This window comes from Hyla sarda, assembly GCF_029499605.1.
Source record: "Hyla sarda isolate aHylSar1 chromosome 1 unlocalized genomic scaffold, aHylSar1.hap1 SUPER_1_unloc_2, whole genome shotgun sequence".
In the NCBI taxonomy this organism is placed as follows: domain Eukaryota; kingdom Metazoa; phylum Chordata; class Amphibia; order Anura; family Hylidae; genus Hyla; species Hyla sarda.
Window position 1 is genome coordinate 61,715 of NW_026607581.1, and position 20,717 is coordinate 82,431.

At 45.2% G+C, this 20,717-nt stretch overlaps 1 protein-coding gene across 1 annotated transcript in view; it reads right to left on the minus strand.

Annotated features, from left to right (window-relative positions):
* Positions 1-5,008: 5,008 nt before the first annotated feature.
* Positions 5,009-20,717, minus strand: part of LOC130298071 (oocyte zinc finger protein XlCOF7.1-like) — a 70,235-nt gene continuing 54,526 nt past the window's right edge. Inside the window, exon 7 of the mRNA XM_056550967.1 lies at positions 5,009-7,843. Coding sequence (XP_056406942.1) covers positions 6,480-7,843 — 1,364 coding nt within the window. The 3' untranslated portion in view covers positions 5,009-6,479. The remainder of the gene's footprint in view (positions 7,844-20,717) is intronic.

Here is a 20,717-nt window from a genome sequence, read left to right on the forward strand (position 1 = left end):
CCCCCCGTCACCCATGTCCACCCCCCTCTGTCACCCATGTCCACCCCCCCAGTCACCCATGTCCAGCCCCCCTGTCACTCATGTCCAGCCCCCCTGTTACCCATGTCCACCCTCCCTGTCACCCATGTCCACCCTCCCTGTCACCCATGTCCACCTCCCATCACTCATGTCCACCGTCACTCACACATGTCCCCCCACCTATCATCCCCGTCACCCATGTCCACCCTCCTGTCACCCATGTCTGCCTTGTCCACTCCCCTGTCCATCCCTGTCACTCATGTTTACCCCCCTGTCTACCCCCGTAGTCTACTCTGTCACCCATGTCCACCCTCCTGTTCACCCATCTGTACCTTTGTTACCCCAGTCCACACCTGTCACTCCTGTCCCTCTTTTACCCCCTTGTCCACCCCTCTGACCCCCTGTCTCCCCTGTCCACCCTCCTGTCACCCATGTCCACCTCTCTGTCACCCCTATGCCCCCGTCACCGATGTTCACTCTTCTACACCCATCTATCACCCTTGTACACCTCTCTACACCCCTCTGTACACTCCTCTACACCCCTCTGTCACCCATGTACACTTCTCTACAACCCTCTGTCACCCATGTACACTTCTCTACAACCCTCTGTCACCCATGTACACTCCTCTATACCCCTCTGTCACCCATGTACACTCCTCTGTACCCCTCTGCCACCCATGTACACTCCTCTACACCCCTCTGTCACCCATGTACACTCCTCTACACCCCTGTCGCCCAAGTACACTCCTCAACACCCCTCTGTCACCCATGTACACTCCTCAACACCCCTCTGTCACCCATGTACACTCCTCAACACCCCTCTGTCACCCATGTACACTCCTCTACACCCCTCTGTCACCCATGTACACCCATCTATCACCCATGTACACTCCTCTACACCCCTCTGTCACCCATGTACACTTCTCTACACCCCTTTGTCACCCATGTACACTCCTCTACACCCCTCTGTCACCCATGTACACCCATCTATCACTCATGTACACTCCTCTACACCCCTCTGTCACCCATGTACACTTCTCTACACCCCTTTGTCACCCATGTACACTCCTCTACACCCCTCTGTCACCCATGTACACTCCTCTACACCCCTCTGTCACCCATGTACACTTCTCTACACCCCTTTGTCACCCATGTACACTCCTCTACACCCCTCTGTCACCCATGTACACCCATCTATCACACATGTACACTCCTCTGTCACCCATGTACACTCCTCTCTACCCCTCTGTCACCTATGTACACTCCTCTCAACCCCTCTGTCACCCATGTACACTCCTCTCTACCCCTCTGTCACCCATGTACACTCCTCTACACCCCTGTCACCCATGTACACTTCTCTACACCCCTCTGTCACCCATGTACACTTCTATCCAACCCCTTTGTCACCCATGTACACTTCTCTACACCCCTTTGTCACCCATGTACACTCCTCTACACCCCTTTGTCACCCATGTACGCTCCTATACACCCCTTTGTACATTCCTCTACACCCCTTTCACCCATGTACACTCCTCTACACCCCTGTCACCCATGTACACTCCTCTACACCCCTGTCACCCATTTAAACTCCTCTACACCCCTGTCACCCATGTACACTTCTCTACACCCCTCTGTCACCCATGTACACTTCTCTACACCCCTTTGTCACCCATGTACACTTCTCTACACCCCTTTGTCACCCATGTACACTCCTCTACATCCCTGTCACCCATGTATGCTCCTATACACCCCTTTGTACATTCCTCTACACCCCTTTCTCCCATGTACACTCCTCTACACCCCTGTCACCCATGTACACTCCTCTACACCCCTGTCACCCATGTACACTCTTCTGCACCCCTCTGTCACCCATGTACACTCCTCTATACTTCTCTGTCACTCATGTACACTCCTCTACACCCCTCTGTCACCCATGTACACCCATCTGTCACCCATGTACACTCCTCTACACCCCTCTTTCACCCATGTACACCCATCTGTCACCAATGTACACTCCTCTACACCCTTCTGTCACCCATGTACACCATCTGTCACCCATGTACACTCCTTTACACCCATCTGTCACCCATGTACACTCCTCTACACCCCTCTGTCACCCATGTACACCCATCTGTCACCCATGTACACTCCTCTACACCCCTCTGTCACCCATGTACACCCATCTGTCACCCATGTACACTCCTCTACACCTCTCTGTCACCCATGTACACCCATCTGTCACTCATGTACACTCCTCTAAACCCCTCTGTACACTCCTCTACACCCCTGTCACCCATGTACGCTCCTCTACACCCCTGACACCCATGTATGCTCCTCTACACCCCTGTCACCCATGTATGCTCCTCTACACCCGTCACCCATGTATGCTCCTCTACACCACTGTCACCCATGTACGCTTCTCTACACCCCTCTGTACACTCCTCTACACCCCTCTGTCACCCATGTACACTCCTCTATACCCCTGTCAGCCATGTACACTCCTCTACACCCCTCTGTCACCCATGTACACTCCTCTACACCCCTCTGTCACCCATGTACACCCATCTATCACCCATGTACACTCCTCTACACCCCTCTGTCACCCATGTACACTCCTCTACACCCCTCTGTCACCCATGTACACCCATCTATCACACATGTACACCCCTCTGTCACCCATGTACACTCCTCAATACCCCTCTGTCACCCATGTGCACTCCTCTCTACCCCTCTGTCACCCATGTACACTCCTCTCTACCCCTCTGTCACCCATGTACACTCCTCTAAACCCCTCTGTCACCCATGTACACTCCTCTAAACCCCTCTGTCACCCATGTACACTCCTCTACACCCCTCTGTCACCCATGTACACTCCTCTACACCCCTCTGTCACCCATGTACACTCCTCTGTACCCCTATGCCACCCATGTACACTCCTCTGTACCCCCTCTGCCACCCATGTACACTCCTCTGTACCCCTCTGCCACCCATGTACACTCCTCTACACCCCTCTGTCACCCATGTACACTCCTCTACACCCCTCTGTCACCCATGTACACCCATCTATCACCCATGTACACTCCTCTACACCCCTCTGCCACCCATGTACACTCCTCTACACCCCTGTCACCCATGTACACTCCTCTACACCCCTCTGTCACCCATGTACACCCATCTATCACCCATGTACACTCCTCTACACCCCTTTGTCACCCATGTACACTCCTCTACACCCCTCTGTCACCCATGTACACCCATCTGTCACCCATGTACACTCCTCTGCACCTCTCTGTCACCCATGTACACCCATCTGTCACTCATGTACACTCCTCTAAACCCCTCTGTACACTCCTCTCACCCATGTACGCTCCTCTACACCCCTGACACCCATGTATGCTCCTCTACACCCCTGTCACCCATGTATGCTCCTCTACACCCCTGTCACCCATGTATGCTCCTCTACACCACTGTCACCCATGTACGCTTCTCTACACCCCTCTGTACACTCCTCTACACCCCTCTTAATCCCTCTGTCACCCATGTCCACCCCTCTACACCCCTCTGTCACCCATGTCCACTCTTCTACACCCCTCTGTCACTCATGTAAAAAAAAAGAAAAAAAAGTTTGGCGCCTAATAGGTTTGTTTTGCAGGTTTAACGGTGAAGAATTGTGTGTGGAAGAAATCGTGATGATGGCCCAGACCACATTGAGAAGAGAAGGCAACGATGCAAATTAGAGAAGACGTCATTGGTGAGATGCTGTATAAAGCAGCACTTTAAACTACATACCCACTGATAAATAGATATAGTGCATTGTGTTTTTTACCGTTTTTTCCTTTTTTTTTTTTCCTTGCTCGTCAACCTCGGTAGCGGTGCCCCGTGGAAAAAAAAATTTCCGAGGTGTGCCCCGACCCGAAAAAGGTTGGGAAACACTGCTCTAAGGCTTGTGCTGGCAGTGGCTTCAGATGCAGCTTGTCCCCGAAAGTCACATTGTTGTTTGCAGGAGAAGATGTGGTTGGCTGCATAGATGTACCTGTATTGTAGACTGGAAGAGGCTCAGGCATATTGGGGGAGATTTATCAAAGGATTTAGACTGGTTTTTCTTGTCTAAATTTGTCGCACAGAAAGTCGCAGTCTAAATCTGTGCGACTTTTCTGCGACTTTTGCTCTAGAGGATTTTTAGAACATGATGCATGCAAGTCTATTTTAGACTGAAAGGCATTGAAAAATGCATTGCTGCTGAATTTATCAAGTGCGACTTTTCAGCGACAAGTCGCATAGGTTGAAAGTACGCCGAAATGTCAGACCATGTTGGAGCAGGTTTAAATATAGACTAAAGCATAGATCATGCAGTCTGTGCACAGAATTTATCAAGAGCTGTGCGCCATTTGATAAATTCGGTGCACAATAGACCAGACTAACACTCTGTAGTTTGGTCTATATTGATGCGAGACATAGACAACTTTGATAAATCTCCCCCATTGTGTTGAGAGGTCTCCGTGTTGAGAGTCAGAACAGTGTTGTTTGTAGGAGGTACAGGAGATGACTCAGTATCTTTGCAAATGTTATGCTTTAGTATATATTCACTGGTGCGTTCAACTGGATCTTCCAGTTCTGCTGGGATAAGACAGTCCAGATTAGTGCTTTGTCCCATTGCTTGTTCAAGGACCTTTAGCCTTGCCAGGGAAGCTGCTTTCTCACCTTCCATTTGCAGAATCTTTATTTGGGAATCTGCCTCTGCCTTGCGTGCTTCTTCCTCTGCTTGCTTCGCTACCATCTCAGCGTGGCGAGCTGCCTTGCGTGCTTCTTCCTCTGCTTGCTTCGCTACCATCTCAGCGTGGCGAGCTGCCTTGCGTGCTTCTTCCTCTGCTTGCTTTCTGATAAAAGAGCTTTACACCTTTTTAGCTTCGGCATCAGCGTGGGCCTCAATAAGCTTATCACTTAGAAGAAGGTGCAGTGCGCTTGGTTGAGGTGGATCTGTGAGATCTGGTCTCCAGCAGATGAGTAATGCGGAGTTCTGCCTTAAGCTTAGCATTTTGCACTTCAAGATCCCTTTGTTGGTTTAGTGCATTGGTCCTGGTCAGTTCTGCTGAAGAATCCTCTATATTAGAGTCCTGCAAGAAGGCTGAGTATTTTACAGACAACCACTTGTAGCGTTCATATGCGGCACATAGGCGATTTACAGAGTCTCTTAATTCAGCCGGTTGATCAGTAAAGTTTGCCAAAACTGACATGCAGTGTGAGGTTCTGTCCCAGAGGTCTGACAGATTACTGGAGAACTCATCTCTAGTGGCTTCATAGTTTTCCCTGAGTTTCTGTGTCGGTTTTATTATACGTTTGGCTTTTACACTTTGTTCTGTAAAATCGGCCGGATCTGTTCCCTGTGCACCTTCTGGTTCAGAGGCATGATGTATCTGTGTTGTTTCTGCCATAAAAGAGTGTTCAGAGCCTTGGCTAGACATTTTATATTGTTTTGCAAAAAATGGTACTGTCTCTTAAAGAAACCACACAGCAGCTTAGACGACAGCTTAGACAGGTAACACAGTTCAGTGTAGAGAAACAGCTTCAATGTTCACATGAAGTGCAGTTAGAACAGATCATATGACGTGCAGTGAGCTTCAGCCACCATGTGCTTCACAAGATGGGGGATGGGACTGAGCTGCATTGTAGATAAGGTTCTCACATATACACAGCGGCTGCAGGAATTCTATGCATCTTTTGACTATTCTGGGATTGTTGTGATAGTGATCTAACCCTTGTGAGACCTCTGTGCCCGGCCTGTATAAGCAGATACACTGCGGACAATCCTCCTCAGATAGCTGAACTCGCCAATACTGGTTCCATCCAAAAACTGGTTTATTCTGAACATCACAAAACAGGAATACAGCAGAATGAATAGATTTCAGTATTATGCGGTCAAAAGATGATGCTTTCCTTAGCTTATCATGTGGAGTACAAGAGTCCCTGTTACATGAGGCAAATGCAAGCAGCCATGACACAGGAAGTACAGGAAGAGCAGGGGCGGAGTTTACATACAAGGAAATGATGAATCATGCTCACAGGAGGAACAAGAGCATTACCAAAATAGGCCAGAAGGTGGCAGCAAATACCTACCCATAGAGTAAATAAATCACAGAATAAACTATGTAAATTGCATCTACATTAATGAGAATATTAACTGTGTAACAGCACAATATTACATTTATTATAAGTCCAGTGTGCGGAGATGAATATAAGAATAATAAATAATATAATATAGAGAACTTCTTAAAAATTGATAACAAGTTTGGAGACAAAGCATATATTGTATAAATATATATAAGTATGTATGTGTCAACTATTCTATGTACATGGTTAATATAAAGATGTGTTATCTGCATCATTTATTGCTCTGAATTGGCTTCTCTCCTGTGTGAGTTATTTGATGTTGAACAAGATGTGATTGCTGAGTAAAACATTTTCTACATTCTGAACTTCTCCCATGTGTGAGTTCTTTGATGTTGAATAAGACTTGATTTATCAGTAAAACATTTCCCACATTTTGCACATGAAAAGGGCTTCTCCCCTGTGTGAGTTCTTTGATGTTTAACAAGATCTGATTTCTGAGTAAAACATTTCCCACATTCTGCACATGAAAATGGCTTTTCCCCTGTGTGAGTTCTTTGATGATTAACAAGATCTGATTTCCGATTAAAGCATTTCCCACATTCTGAGCATGAAAATGGTTTCTCTCCTGTGTGAGTTTTTTCATGTTGAACAAGATTTGATTTCTTACTAAAACATTTTCCACATTCTGAACATGGAAATGGCTTCTCACCTGTGTGAGTTCTCTGATGTTCAACAAGATGTGATTTAGAAGTAAAACATTTCCCACATTCTGAACATGAAAACAGTTTCTCCCCTGTGTGAATTCTCTGATGCTGTACAAGCCACATTTTAGAAGTAAAATATTTTCCACATTCTGAACATGAAAATGGCTTCTCTTCTGTGTGAGTTCTTTGATGCCCAGCAAGATGCGATTTCTGAGTGAAACATTTTCCACATTGTGAACATGCAAATGGCTTCTCTCCTGTGTGAGTTCTTTGATGTAAAAGAAGAAGTGATTTAAAAGTAAAACATTTCCCACATTCTGAGCATGAAAATGGCTTCTCCCCTGTGTGAGTTTTTTTATGTACAACAAGACCTGATTTCTTAGTAAAACATTTCCCACATTCTGCACATGAAAATGGCTTCTCTACCATGTAAGTTCTTTTATGTTTAACAAGATCTGATTTCTGAGTAAAACATGAAAATGGCTTCTCCCCTGTGTGAGTTCTTTGATGATGAACAAGAGCTGATTTCTGATAAAAACATTTCCCACATTCTGAGCATGAAAATGGTTTCTCTCCTGTGTGAGTTATTTGATGTCTAAAAAGGTCTGTTTTCCGAGTAAAACATTTCCCACACTCTGCACATGAAAATGGCTTCTCCCGTGTGTGTGTTATTTCATGTTGAACAAGATTTGATTTCTTAGTAAAACATTTCCCACATTCTGAACAAGAAAACAGTTTCTCCCCAGTGTGAGTTCTCTGATGCTGAACAAGCCACGTTTTAGAAATAAAATATTTTTCACATTCTGGACATGAAAATGGCTTCTCTCCTGTGTGACTTCTCTTATGTCTAACAAGATTTGATTTATGGGTAAAACACTTTCCACATTCTGAACATGAAAACGGCTTCTCTTCTGTGTGAGTTCTTTGATGTTGAACAAGACCTGAATTAGAAGTAAAACATTTCCCACATTCTGAGCATGAAAATGGCTTCTCTCCTCTGTGAGTTCTTTGATGTACAACAAGATCGAATTTAGAAGTATAACATTTCCCACATTCTGAACATGAATATGATTTCTTTCCTGTATGAGCTCGTTGATGTCCAACACCCCTTCTGTGACCTTTCTGTGATGAATGAGAAGACAGGACCTGTATATAAGGATGAGATGACAGATCTTGGCTGTGAAGGGCTGAGGGTGTATCTGGGATAATGGAATGTTCTTCATATGTATCTTGTGTGATATCATCATCTACTTTATAATCTGAAGATATAAGATTCTCCTCTGATCTCCTGCTACAAGAATCTGCAGAGAATAACACAGATTTTATTATCAGTATTAACCCCTTAACAACCCAGGACATTTTTGCATTTCTAAGCAATAGTACTTTGTAAATCCATTCTTCATTTTAAGTAAGATTTACTGCAAAACTGAAGAAAGATAGTTACTATGATAGCGGAGCAGCCATACAACAGTGGTGTCAAACTGTGGCCCTACACATACGGCAAAACTTATACTCCCAGCATGCCTGGACACCAAAGGTCTGTCTGCCTCCTCCAGAGGATGCACACTTTCCTCGAAAGGTAAATTAAGGCTTCCCTCTCATGGTATCCCTTAGTGCAGTGGTCTTCAAACTGCGGCCCTCCAGATGTTGCAAAACTTCAACTCCCAGCATGCCCGGGAGTTGAAGTTTTGGAACATCTGGAGGGCCACAGTTTGACACCACTGCCTTACAAGGAGCAGGGACACCCGTCTTTGACAATCATGTGGACACAGCCTCAGGGAAAATCACTGCTATGGGGCCCGGCCAGGGACCAAATGACCGTGCCCCCCAATCCACCTGACCCCGCAGGTTATAATGGAGCAGTCATCCAAACCGCCCCCTTTATAATCCTCATGTCAGCCAGAGAATTCAGGCAAAGGATAGGGGATACGTTATAGATCACGGGGGTCCAACCCTTGGGACTCCCTGCGATCTCCTGAATGGGGCCCTGGCAGTCTGCTTGAAGGGGGTGGACCAACCCCTGCATGGAGCGGCGGCCGACACTCCCCCTCCATGTATCCCAAAGAGATACATAAAGGGGGTTTATCAGCCGCAGCATCATGTGGGGGTCGGAACAACAGCATGGGCCCCGTTCAGGACCCCTGTGATCTATAACCTATCCCCTATCCTGTCTAGGCAGACAGTATCACATTTTTGTCTTTTGTCTATTAATGTGTATAGAAAGACTTATGTCCCAATAAAGTTAGTGAAATTTTCCTGGAACCAAGTTAAAAGGGGAACCTTTATTTTTAATGATTTTGGCTCACGGCTCACCAGCCGCACCTATACCTCCATTTGGACCCACACAGGTGACCCGAACCGGAACATTTCCGTATCAGAGGGAAAGAATAAAGGGATTTAAAGGGGTACTCCGCCCCTAGACATCTTATTCTTTATCATAAGGATGGGGGATAAGAGGTCTGATCGTGGGGCCCCCAGGATCTCCTCCAGCACAGGGTGTTCTAAACAAAAGCCAGATTCCAGTGGTTGTGACATCACGGCCAACCCCCCCCCCTTGTGATGTTGCACCCCCTCTATTCATGTATGTGAGAGGGGGAAGTGATGTGGTGGCACGAAGGGGCGTGGCCACAACTTCATGATCACTGCCCCTGGCTCTGAGCGTTCCGAACAAAAAGATCAGAATGCTGGAGCACCGGAGTACCCTTTCAAAGGAAAATTCTAGTACATGAGTACTTATCCCCTAATGTGAATAGGGAATATATGTTTGATCACCGAATTGGGGGGTCCAACCACTGAGACCCCCGCGATCTCCTGCCTGGCATCCTGTTTGTGTATCTCCGGCTCTCCTATAGAGATTCATGGAAAGACATGTCAGGCACCTCTTGGTGCAGTGGTTGACAGTAATCCCTGCACGGAGCGGAGGTCACCTGTGCCTGGAGAGATCTGGGGTGCTGGGCAAGAGATCACAAGGGGGGGTCCGGGCGGTCGGACCCCCATGATCAGACACTTATCCTCTATCCTCAGGATGAAAAAGGAAAGATAGCGACTCCAGAGAGCTGGTATCTACTGCTGTATGGGGGAATATTAGTCTGTATATAATGTGTTTGATTCATAAACAGTATGGCGGTATTATTCAGTCACTATAGAGTGGTGATGGGATCAAGTCGACTGCTATAGAGTCAATATAGGGGGGAAGGGGGATAGTATTTGCCCTGGAGTCCCAAAGATTCTAGTTACACAAATACTTCCCGAAAATATAATTGCAGCCGGTGACTGAATAGAATCTGTGACTCTTCTCTGTATTTAGTGGTTACTGCTCACCTGGGCGGTTACTTGTAGGAATGTCCTCCTTATACTGCTCATCACTGCTCACATCTGTCTCTTCTTCTTTCTTTATGTCTGTAGCATTCATATAGATCAGATCTTTTCCTATAGGAATGTCATCCTTATACTGCTCATCACTGCTCACATCTGTCTCTTCTTCTTCCTTTATGTCTGTAGCATTAATATAGATCAGATCTTTCCCTGTAGTAATGTCTTCCATATTCTGTTCATCAAGAGGACAGGGACACCTCTCTGGTGCTGTTCTCTTACTGGATCTGACTGTAGGGAACACATACAGAGACTGAATTCATTCTTTACATACAAATAATGAGAGGACATGTGTATATAGTCATGTCTATTACCTGGTGATGTGAGGGGCTGCTGATCCTCCATCATGACCTGATCCTTGTACTGATCCTTGTGTCCTTCTACATACTCCCACTCCTCCATGGTGAAATAGACCGCCACGTCCTGACACCTTATAGGAACCTGACACACAATGATACAGTCATCACCCCGACCCCTCCAGTGGTGTTACTGTATAATGTCCCAGCATTCCCAGCAGTGTCACCTCTCCAGTCATCACCAGACCCCTCCATTACTGTATAATGTCCCAGCATTCCCAGCAGTGTCACCTCTCCAGTCATCACCAGACCCCTCCATTACTGTATAATGTCCCAGCATTCCCAGCAGTGTCACCTCTCCAGTCATCACCAGACCCCTCCATTACTGTATAATGTCCCAGCATTCCCAGCAGTGTCACCTCTCCAGTCATCACCAGACCCCTCCATTACTGTATAATGTCCCAGCAGTGTCACCTCTCCAGTCATCACCAGACCCCTCCATTACTGTATAATGTCCCAGCATTCCCAGCAGTGTCACCTCTCCAGTCATCACCAGACCCCTCCATTACTGTATAATGTCCCAGCAGGGTCACCTCTCCAGTCATCACCAGACCCCTCCATTACTGTATAATGTCCCAGCAGTGTCACCTCTCCAGTCATCACCAGACCCCTCCATTACTGTATAATGTCCCAGCATTCCCAGAAGTGTCACCTCTCCAGTCATCACCAGACCCCTCCATTACTGTATAATGTCCCAGCATTCCCAGAAGTGTCACCTCTCCAGTCATCACCAGACCCCTCCATTACTGTATAATGTCCCAGCAGTGTCACCTCTCCAGTCATCACCAGACCCCTCCATTACTGTATAATGTCCCAGCATTCCCAGAAGTGTCACCTCTCCAGTCATCACCAGACCCCTCCATTACTGTATAATGTCCCAGCATTCCCAGCAGTGTCACCTCTTCATTCATCACCAGACCCCTCCATTACTGTATAATGTCCCAGCAGTGTCACCTCTCCAGTCATCACCAGACCCCTCCATTACTGTATAATGTCCCAGCAGTGTCACCTCTCCAGCCATCACCAGACCCCTCCATTACTGTATAATGTCCCAGCAGTGTCTACTCTCCAGTCATCACCAGACCCCTCCATTACTGTATAATGTCCCAGCAGTGTCACCTCTCCAGTCATCACCAGACCCCTTCATTACTGTATAATGTCCCAGCAGTGTCACCTCTACAGTCATCACCAGACCCCTCCATTACTGTATAATGTCCCAGCAGTGTCACCTCTCCAGTCATCACCAGACTCCTCCATTACTGTATAATGTCCCAGCAGTGTCACCTCTCCAGCCATCACCAGACCCCTCCATTACTGTATAATGTCCCAGCATTCCCAGCAGTGTCACCTCTCCAGTCATCACCAGACCCCTCCATTACTGTATAATGTCCCAGCAGTGTCACCTCTCCAGTCATCACCAGACCCCTCCATTACTGTATAATGTCCCAGCAGTGTCACCTCTCCAGTCATCACTAGACCCCTCCATTACTGTATAATGTCCCAGCAGTGTCACCTCTCCAGTCATCACCAGACCCCTCTATTACTGTATAATGTCCCAGCAGTGTCACCTCTCCAGTCATCACCAGACCCCTCCATTACTGTATAATGTCCCAGCAGTGTCACCTCTCCAGTCATCACCAGACCCCTCCATTACTGTATAATGTCCCAGCAGTGTCACCTCTCCAGTCATCACCAGACCCCTCCATTACTGTATAATGTCCCAGCAGTGTCACCTCTCCAGTCATCACCAGACCCCTCCATTACTGTATAATGTCCCAGCAGTGTCACCTCTCCAGTCATCACCAGACCCCTCCATTACTGTATAATGTCCCAGCATTCCCAGCAGTGTCACCTCTCCAGTCATCACCAGACCCCTCCATTACTGTATAATGTCCCAGCAGTGTCACCTCTCCAGTCATCACCAGACCCCTCCATTACTGTATAATGTCCCAGCAGTGTCACCTCTCCAGTCATCACCAGACCCCCCATTACTGTATAATGTCCCTGCAGTGTCACCTCTCCAGTCATCACCAGACCCCTCCATTACTGTATAATATCCCAGCAGGGTCACCTCTCCAGTCATCACCAGACCCCTCCATTACTGTATAATGTCCCAGCATTCCCAGCAGTGTCACCTCTCCAGTCATCACCAGACCCCTCCATTACTGTATAATGTCCCAGCAGTGTCACCTCTCCAGTCATCACCAGACCCCTCCATAACTGTATAATATCCCAGCATTCCCAGCAGTGTCACCTCTCCAGTCATCACCAGACCCCTCCATTACTGTATAATGTCCCAGCAGTGTCACCTCTCCAGTCATCACCACACCCCTCCATTACTGTATAATGTCCCAGCAGTGTCACCTCTCCAGTCATCACCAGACCCCTCCATTACTGTATAATGTCCCAGCAGTGTCACCTCTCCAGTCATCACCAGACCCCTCCATTACTGTATAATGTCCCAGCAGTGTCACCTCTCCAGTCATCACCAGACCCCTCCATTACTGTATAATGTCCCAGCAGTGTCACCTCTCCAGTCATCACCAGACCCCTCCATTACTGTATAATGTCCCAGCATTCCCAGCAGTGTCACCTCTCCAGTCATCACCAGACCCCTCCATTACTGTATAATGTCCCAGCAGGGTCACCTCTCCAGTCATCACCAGACCCCTCCATTACTGTATAATGTCCCAGCAGGGTCACCTCTCCAGTCAGCAGCTCCATCATCTTGTTGATAAGTTCTCGGATCTTCTGTTCATCCATTTCCTCATGTATCAGGGAGTGAGGTGGGGGCCCCGGGATTGGGCTCAGGGTTCTTCCCCATCCTTCACACACAGGGGCCCCACAGCGCCCACTAGAGGACTTCTTCATTACTGTATAATCCTGTGTATGGAGAGACACATTAATATCACTACATACATTCCCAGAATCCCTCACCTCTCCAGTCATATCCATCTGTTATTACATAGATAAGAATGAGGTCATGTGACATCACTCCCAGAATCCCTCACCTCTCCAGTCATATCCATCTGTTATTACATAGATAAGAAGGAGGTCATGTGACATCACTCCCAGAATCCCTCACCTCTCCAGTCATATCCATCTGTTATTACATAGATAAGAATGAGGTCATGTGACATCACTCCCAGAATCCCTCACCTCTCCAGTCATATCCATCTGTTATTACATAGATAAGAATGAGGTCATGTGACATCACTCCCAGAATCCCTCACCTCTCCAGTAAGCCGGAAGAGTATCTGTAGGGTGAGGTTTATGATCCTGTCGGCCATTTTGTTCCTGTCTCTCTCCATGGTTGATGGGTCATCCAGGAGAATTCTCTTATATAGAAGATATCAGCAGAGGATCCTGGATTGGAGAAACCTGAAGGGAAGAAGAGGAGACGATGAGAAATGGCGGCTGCTAATAGAAACAACAACAGAGAAAGAAAGAGACAAATACACAGAAAGTTCTGGATCTTGTGATCTTCTTCATTAAGTCATAAAACCTTGTGGACCTGAAGGGGTTAATAGTAATGTCCCCTCCCCCAGCGCTCCTGATGTCACCACAACTGTATATGCCTCCACCTGCAGACTGTACAGGAGCCGTGTGCTTACAGGACCTGCGATGATGTCACCGTCATGTGATCAGTCACATGGAGGAGGAGGAGTCACATGATCAGGGGCTGCTGCTCTAGGCTCATCTGCTCAGTGTATGCAGGACTCTGCTGTGCTGGTTGTGATCGCTGCTGGATGAGCTGAAGTTATGTGTATGCAGCAGAGCTGTGTGTGTGTGATGTGCGTGGTGCAGAGCTGTGTATGTGTGTGTTATATATGTCTGCAGCAGAGCTGTGTGTAATGTGCATGTAGCTGAGCTGTATGTGTACACAGTAGAGCTGTATATGTGTAATGTGCATGTAGCTGAGCTGTATGTGTACACAGTAGAGCTGTATATGTGTAATGTGCATGTAGCTGAGCTGTATGTGTACACAGTAGAGCTGTATATGTGTAATGTGCATGTAGCTGAGCTGTATGTGTACACAGTAGAGCTGTATATGTGTAATGTACATGTAGCTGAGCTGTATGTGTACAGTAGAGCTGTATATGTGTAATGTACATGTAGCTGAGCTGTATGTGTACACAGTAGAGCTGTATATGTGTAATGTACATGTAGCTGAGCTGTATGTGTACACAGTAGAGCTGTATATGTGTAATGTACATGTAGCTGAGCTGTATGTGTATACAGTAGAGCTGTATATGTGTAATGTACATGTAGCTGAGCTGTATGTGTACACAGTAGAGCTGTATATGTGTAATGTGCATGTAGCTGAGCTGTATGTGTACACAGTAGAGCTGTATATGTGTAATGTGCATGTAGCTGAGCTGTATGTGTACACAGTAGAGCTGTATATGTGTAATGTGCATGTAGCTGAGCTGTATGTGTACACAGTAGTGCTGTATATGTGTAATGTACATGTAGCCGAGCTGTATGTGTACACAGTAGAGCTGTATATGTGTAATGTGCATGTAGCCGAGCTGTATGTGTACACAGTAGTGCTGTATATGTGTAATGTACATGTAGCCGAGCTGTATGTGTACACAGTAGTGCTGTATATGTGTAATGTACATGTAGCCGAGCTGTATGTGTACACAGTAGAGCTGTATATGTGTAATGTACATGTAGCTGAGCTGTATGTGTACACAGTAGAGCTGTATATATGTAATGTACATGTAGCTGAGCTGTATGTGTACACAGTAGAGCTGTATATGTGTAATGTACATGTAGCTGAGCTGTATGTGTACACAGTAGAGCTGTATATGTGTAATGTACATGTAGCTGAGCTGTATGTGTACAGTAGAGCTGTATATGTGTAATGTACATGTAGCTGAGCTGTATGTGTACACAGTAGAGCTGTATATGTGTAATGTGCATGTAGCGGAGCTGTATGTGTACACAGTAGAGCTGTATATGTGTAATGTGCATGTAGCGGAGCTGTATGTGTACACAGTAGAGCTGTATATGTGTAATGTACATGTAGCTGAGCTGTATGTGTACACAGTAGAGCTGTATATGTGTAATGTACATGTAGCTGAGCTGTATGTGTACACAGTAGAGCTGTATGTGTGTAATGTACATGTAGCTGAGCTGTATGTGTACACAGTAGAGCTGTGTATGTGTAATGTACATGTAGCTGAGCTGTATGTGTACACAGTAGAGCTGTATGTGTAATGTGCATGTAGCTGAGCTGTATGTGTACACAGTAGAGCTGTATATGTGTAATGTACATGTAGCTGAGCTGTATGTGTACACAGTAGAGCTGTATATGTGTAATGTGCATGTAGCTGAGCTGTATGTGTACACAGTAGAGCTGTATATGTGTAATGTGCATGTAGCTGAGCTGTATGTGTACAGTAGAGCTGTATATGTGTAATGTACATGTAGCTGAGCTGTATGTGTACACAGTAGAGCTGTATATGTGTAATGTGCATGTAGCTGAGCTGTATGTGTACACAGTAGAGCTGTATATGTGTAATGTACATGTAGCTGAGCTGTATGTGTACACAGTAGAGCTGTAGATGTGTAATGTACATGTAGCTGAGCTGTATGTGTACACAGTAGAGCTGTATATGTGTAATGTACATGTAGCTGAGCTGTATGTGTACACAGTAGAGCTGTATATGTGTAATGTACATGTAGCTGAGCTGTATGTGTACACAGTAGAGCTGTATATGTGTAATGTACATGTAGCTGAGCTGTATGTGTGTAATGTACATGTAGCTGAGCCGTATGTGTACACAGTAGAGCTGTATATGTGTAATGTACATGTAGCTGAGCTGTATGTGTACACAGTAGAGCTGTATATGTGTAATGTGCATGTAGCTGAGCTGTATGTGTACACAGTAGAGCTGTATATGTGTAATGTGCATGTAGCTGAGCTGTATGTGTACACAGTAGAGCTGTAAATGTGTAATGTACATGTAGCTGAGCTGTATGTGTACACAGTAGAGCTGTATATGTGTAATGTACATGTAGCTGAGCTGTATGTGTACACAGTAGAGCTGTATATGTGTAATGTACATGTAGCTGAGCTGTATGTGTACACAGTAGAGCTGTATATGTGTAATGTGCATGTAGCTGAGCTGTATGTGTACACAGTAGAGCTGTATGTGTGTAATGTACATGTAGCTGAGCTGTATGTGTACACAGTAGAGCTGTATATGTGTAATGTGCATGTAGCTGAGCTGTATGTGTACACAGTAGAGCTGTATATGTGTAATGTACATGTAGCTGAGCTGTATGTGTACACAGTAGAGCTGTATATGTGTAATGTGCATGTAGCTGAGCTGTATGTGTACACAGTAGAGCTGTATATGTGTAATGTGCATGTAGCTGAGCTGTATGTGTACAGTAGAGCTGTATATGTGTAATGTACATGTAGCTGAGCTGTATGTGTACACAGTAGAGCTGTATATGTGTAATGTGCATGTAGCTGAGCTGTATGTGTACACAGTAGAGCTGTATATGTGTAATGTACATGTAGCTGAGCTGTATGTGTACACAGTAGAGCTGTAGATGTGTAATGTACATGTAGCTGAGCTGTATGTGTACACAGTAGAGCTGTATATGTGTAATGTACATGTAGCTGAGCTGTATGTGTACACAGTAGAGCTGTATATGTGTAATGTACATGTAGCTGAGCTGTATGTGTACACAGTAGAGCTGTATATGTGTAATGTACATGTAGCTGAGCTGTATGTGTGTAATGTACATGTAGCTGAGCCGTATGTGTACACAGTAGAGCTGTATATGTGTAATGTACATGTAGCTGAGCTGTATGTGTACACAGTAGAGCTGTATATGTGTAATGTGCATGTAGCTGAGCTGTATGTGTACACAGTAGAGCTGTATATGTGTAATGTGCATGTAGCTGAGCTGTATGTGTACACAGTAGAGCTGTATATATGTAATGTACATGGAGCTGAGCTGTATGTGTACACAGTAGAGCTGTATATATGTAATGTACATGGAGCTGAGCTGTATGTGTACACAGTAGAGCTGTATGTGTGTAATGTACATGTAGCTGAGCTGTATGTGTACACAGTAGAGCTGTATATATGTAATGTACATGGAGCTGAGCTGTATGTGTACACAGTAGAGCTGTATGTGTGTAATGTACATGTAGCTGAGCTGTATGTGTACACAGTAGAGCTGTATATGTGTAATGTACATGTAGCTGAGCTGTATGTGTACACAGTAGAGCTGTATATGTGCAATGTGCATGTAGCTGAGCTGTATGTGTACACAGTAGAGCTGTATATGTGTAATGTGCATGTAGCTGAGCTGTATGTGTACACAGTAGAGCTGTATATGTGTAATGTGCATGTAGCTGAGCTGTATGTGTACACAGTAGAGCTGTATATGTGTAATGTGCATGTAGCTGAGCTGTATGTGTACACAGTAGAGCTGTATATATGTAATGTACATGGAGCTGAGCTGTATGTGTACACAGTAGAGCTGTATATATGTAATGTACATGGAGCTGAGCTGTATGTGTACACAGTAGAGCTGTATGTGTGTAATGTACATGTAGCTGAGCTGTATGTGTACACAGTAGAGCTGTATATATGTAATGTACATGGAGCTGAGCTGTATGTGTACACAGTAGAGCTGTATGTGTGTAATGTACATGTAGCTGAGCTGTATGTGTACACAGTAGAGCTGTATATGTGTAATGTACATGTAGGTGAGCTGTATGTGTACACAGTAGAGTTGTATATGTGTAATGTGCATGTAGCTGAGCTGTATGTGTACACAGTAGAGCTGTATATGTGTAATGTACATGTAGCTGAGCTGTATGTGTACACAGTAGAGCTGTATATGTGTAATGTACATGTAGCTGAGCTGTATGTGTACACAGTAGAGCTGTATATGTGTAATGTACATGTAGCTGAGCTGTATGTGTACACAGTAGAGCTGTATATGTGTAATGTACATGTAGCTGAGCTGTATGTGTACACAGTAGAGCTGTATATGTGTAATGTACATGTAGCTGAGCTGTATGTGTACACAGTAGAGCTGTATATGTGTAATGTGCATGTAGCTGAGCTGTATGTGTACACAGTAGAGCTGTATATGTGTAATGTGCATGTAGCTGAGCTGTATGTGTACACAGTAGAGCTGTATATGTGTAATGTGCATGTAGCTGAGCTGTATGTGTACACAGTAGTGCTGTATATGTGTAATGTACATGTAGCCGAGCTGTATGTGTACACAGTAGAGCTGTATATGTGTAATGTGCATGTAGCCGAGCTGTATGTGTACACAGTAGTGCTGTATATGTGTAATGTACATGTAGCCGAGCTGTATGTGTACACAGTAGTGCTGTATATGTGTAATGTACATGTAGCCGAGCTGTATGTGTACACAGTAGAGCTGTATATGTGTAATGTACATGTAGCTGAGCTGTATGTGTACACAGTAGAGCTGTATATGTGTAATGTACATGTAGCTGAGCTGTATGTGTACACAGTAGAGCTGTATATGTGTAATGTACATGTAGCTGAGCTGTATGTGTACACAGTAGAGCTGTATATGTGTAATGTACATGTAGCTGAGCTGTATGTGTACAGTAGAGCTGTATATGTGTAATGTACATGTAGCTGAGCTGTATGTGTACACAGTAGAGCTGTATATGTGTAATGTGCATGTAGCGGAGCTGTATGTGTACACAGTAGAGCTGTATATGTGTAATGTGCATGTAGCGGAGCTGTATGTGTACACAGTAGAGCTGTATATGTGTAATGTACATGTAGCTGAGCTGTATGTGTACACAGTAGAGCTGTATATGTGTAATGTACATGTAGCTGAGCTGTATGTGTACACAGTAGAGCTGTATGTGTGTAATGTACATGTAGCTGAGCTGTATGTGTACACAGTAGAGCTGTGTATGTGTAACGTACATGTAGCTGAGCTGTATGTGTACACAGTAGAGCTGTATGTGTGTATTGTACATGTAGCTGAGCTGTATGTGTACACAGTAGAGCTGTGTATGTGTAATGTGCATGTAGCTGAGCTGTATGTGTACACAGTAGAGCTGTATATGTGTAATGTACATGTAGCTGAGCTGTATGTGTACACAGTAGAGCTGTATATGTGTAATGTGCATGTAGCTGAGCTGTATGTGTACACAGTAGAGCTGTATATGTGTAATGTGCATGTAGCTGAGCTGTATGTGTACAGTAGAGCTGTATATGTGTAATGTACATGTAGCTGAGCTGTATGTGTACACAGTAGAGCTGTATATGTGTAATGTGCATGTAGCTGAGCTGTATGTGTACACAGTAGAGCTGTATATGTGTAATGTACATGTAGCTGAGCTGTATGTGTACACAGTAGAGCTGTAGATGTGTAATGTACATGTAGCTGAGCTGTATGTGTACACAGTAGAGCTGTATATGTGTAATGTACATGTAGCTGAGCTGTATGTGTACACAGTAGAGCTGTATATGTGTAATGTACATGTAGCTGAGCTGTATGTGTACACAGTAGAGCTGTATATGTGTAATGTACATGTAGCTGAGCTGTATGTGTGTAATGTACATGTAGCTGAGCCGTATGTGTACACAGTAGAGCTGTATATGTGTAATGTACATGTAGCTGAGCTGTATGTGTACACAGTAGAGCTGTATATGTGTAATGTGCATGTAGCTGAGCTGTATGTGTACACAGTAGAGCTGTATATGTGTAATGTGCATGTAGCTGAGCTGTATGTGTACACAGTAGAGCTGTAAATGTGTAATGTACATGTAGCTGAGCTGTATGTGTACACAGAGTTGTATATGTGTAATGTACATGTAGCTGAGCTGTATGTGTACACAGTAGAGCTGTGTGTAATGTGCATGTAGCTGAGCTGTATGTGTACACAGTAGAGCTGTATATGTGTAATGTGCATGTAGCTGAGCTGTATGTGTACACAGTAGAGCTGTATATGTGTAATGTGCATGTAGCTGAGTTGTACGTGTACACAGTAGAGCTGTATATGTGTAATGTACATGTAGCTGAGCTGTATGTGTACACAGTAGAGCTGTATATGTGTAATGTACATGTAGCTGAGCTGTATGTGTGCACAGTAGAGCTGTGTGTAATGTACATGTAGCTGAGC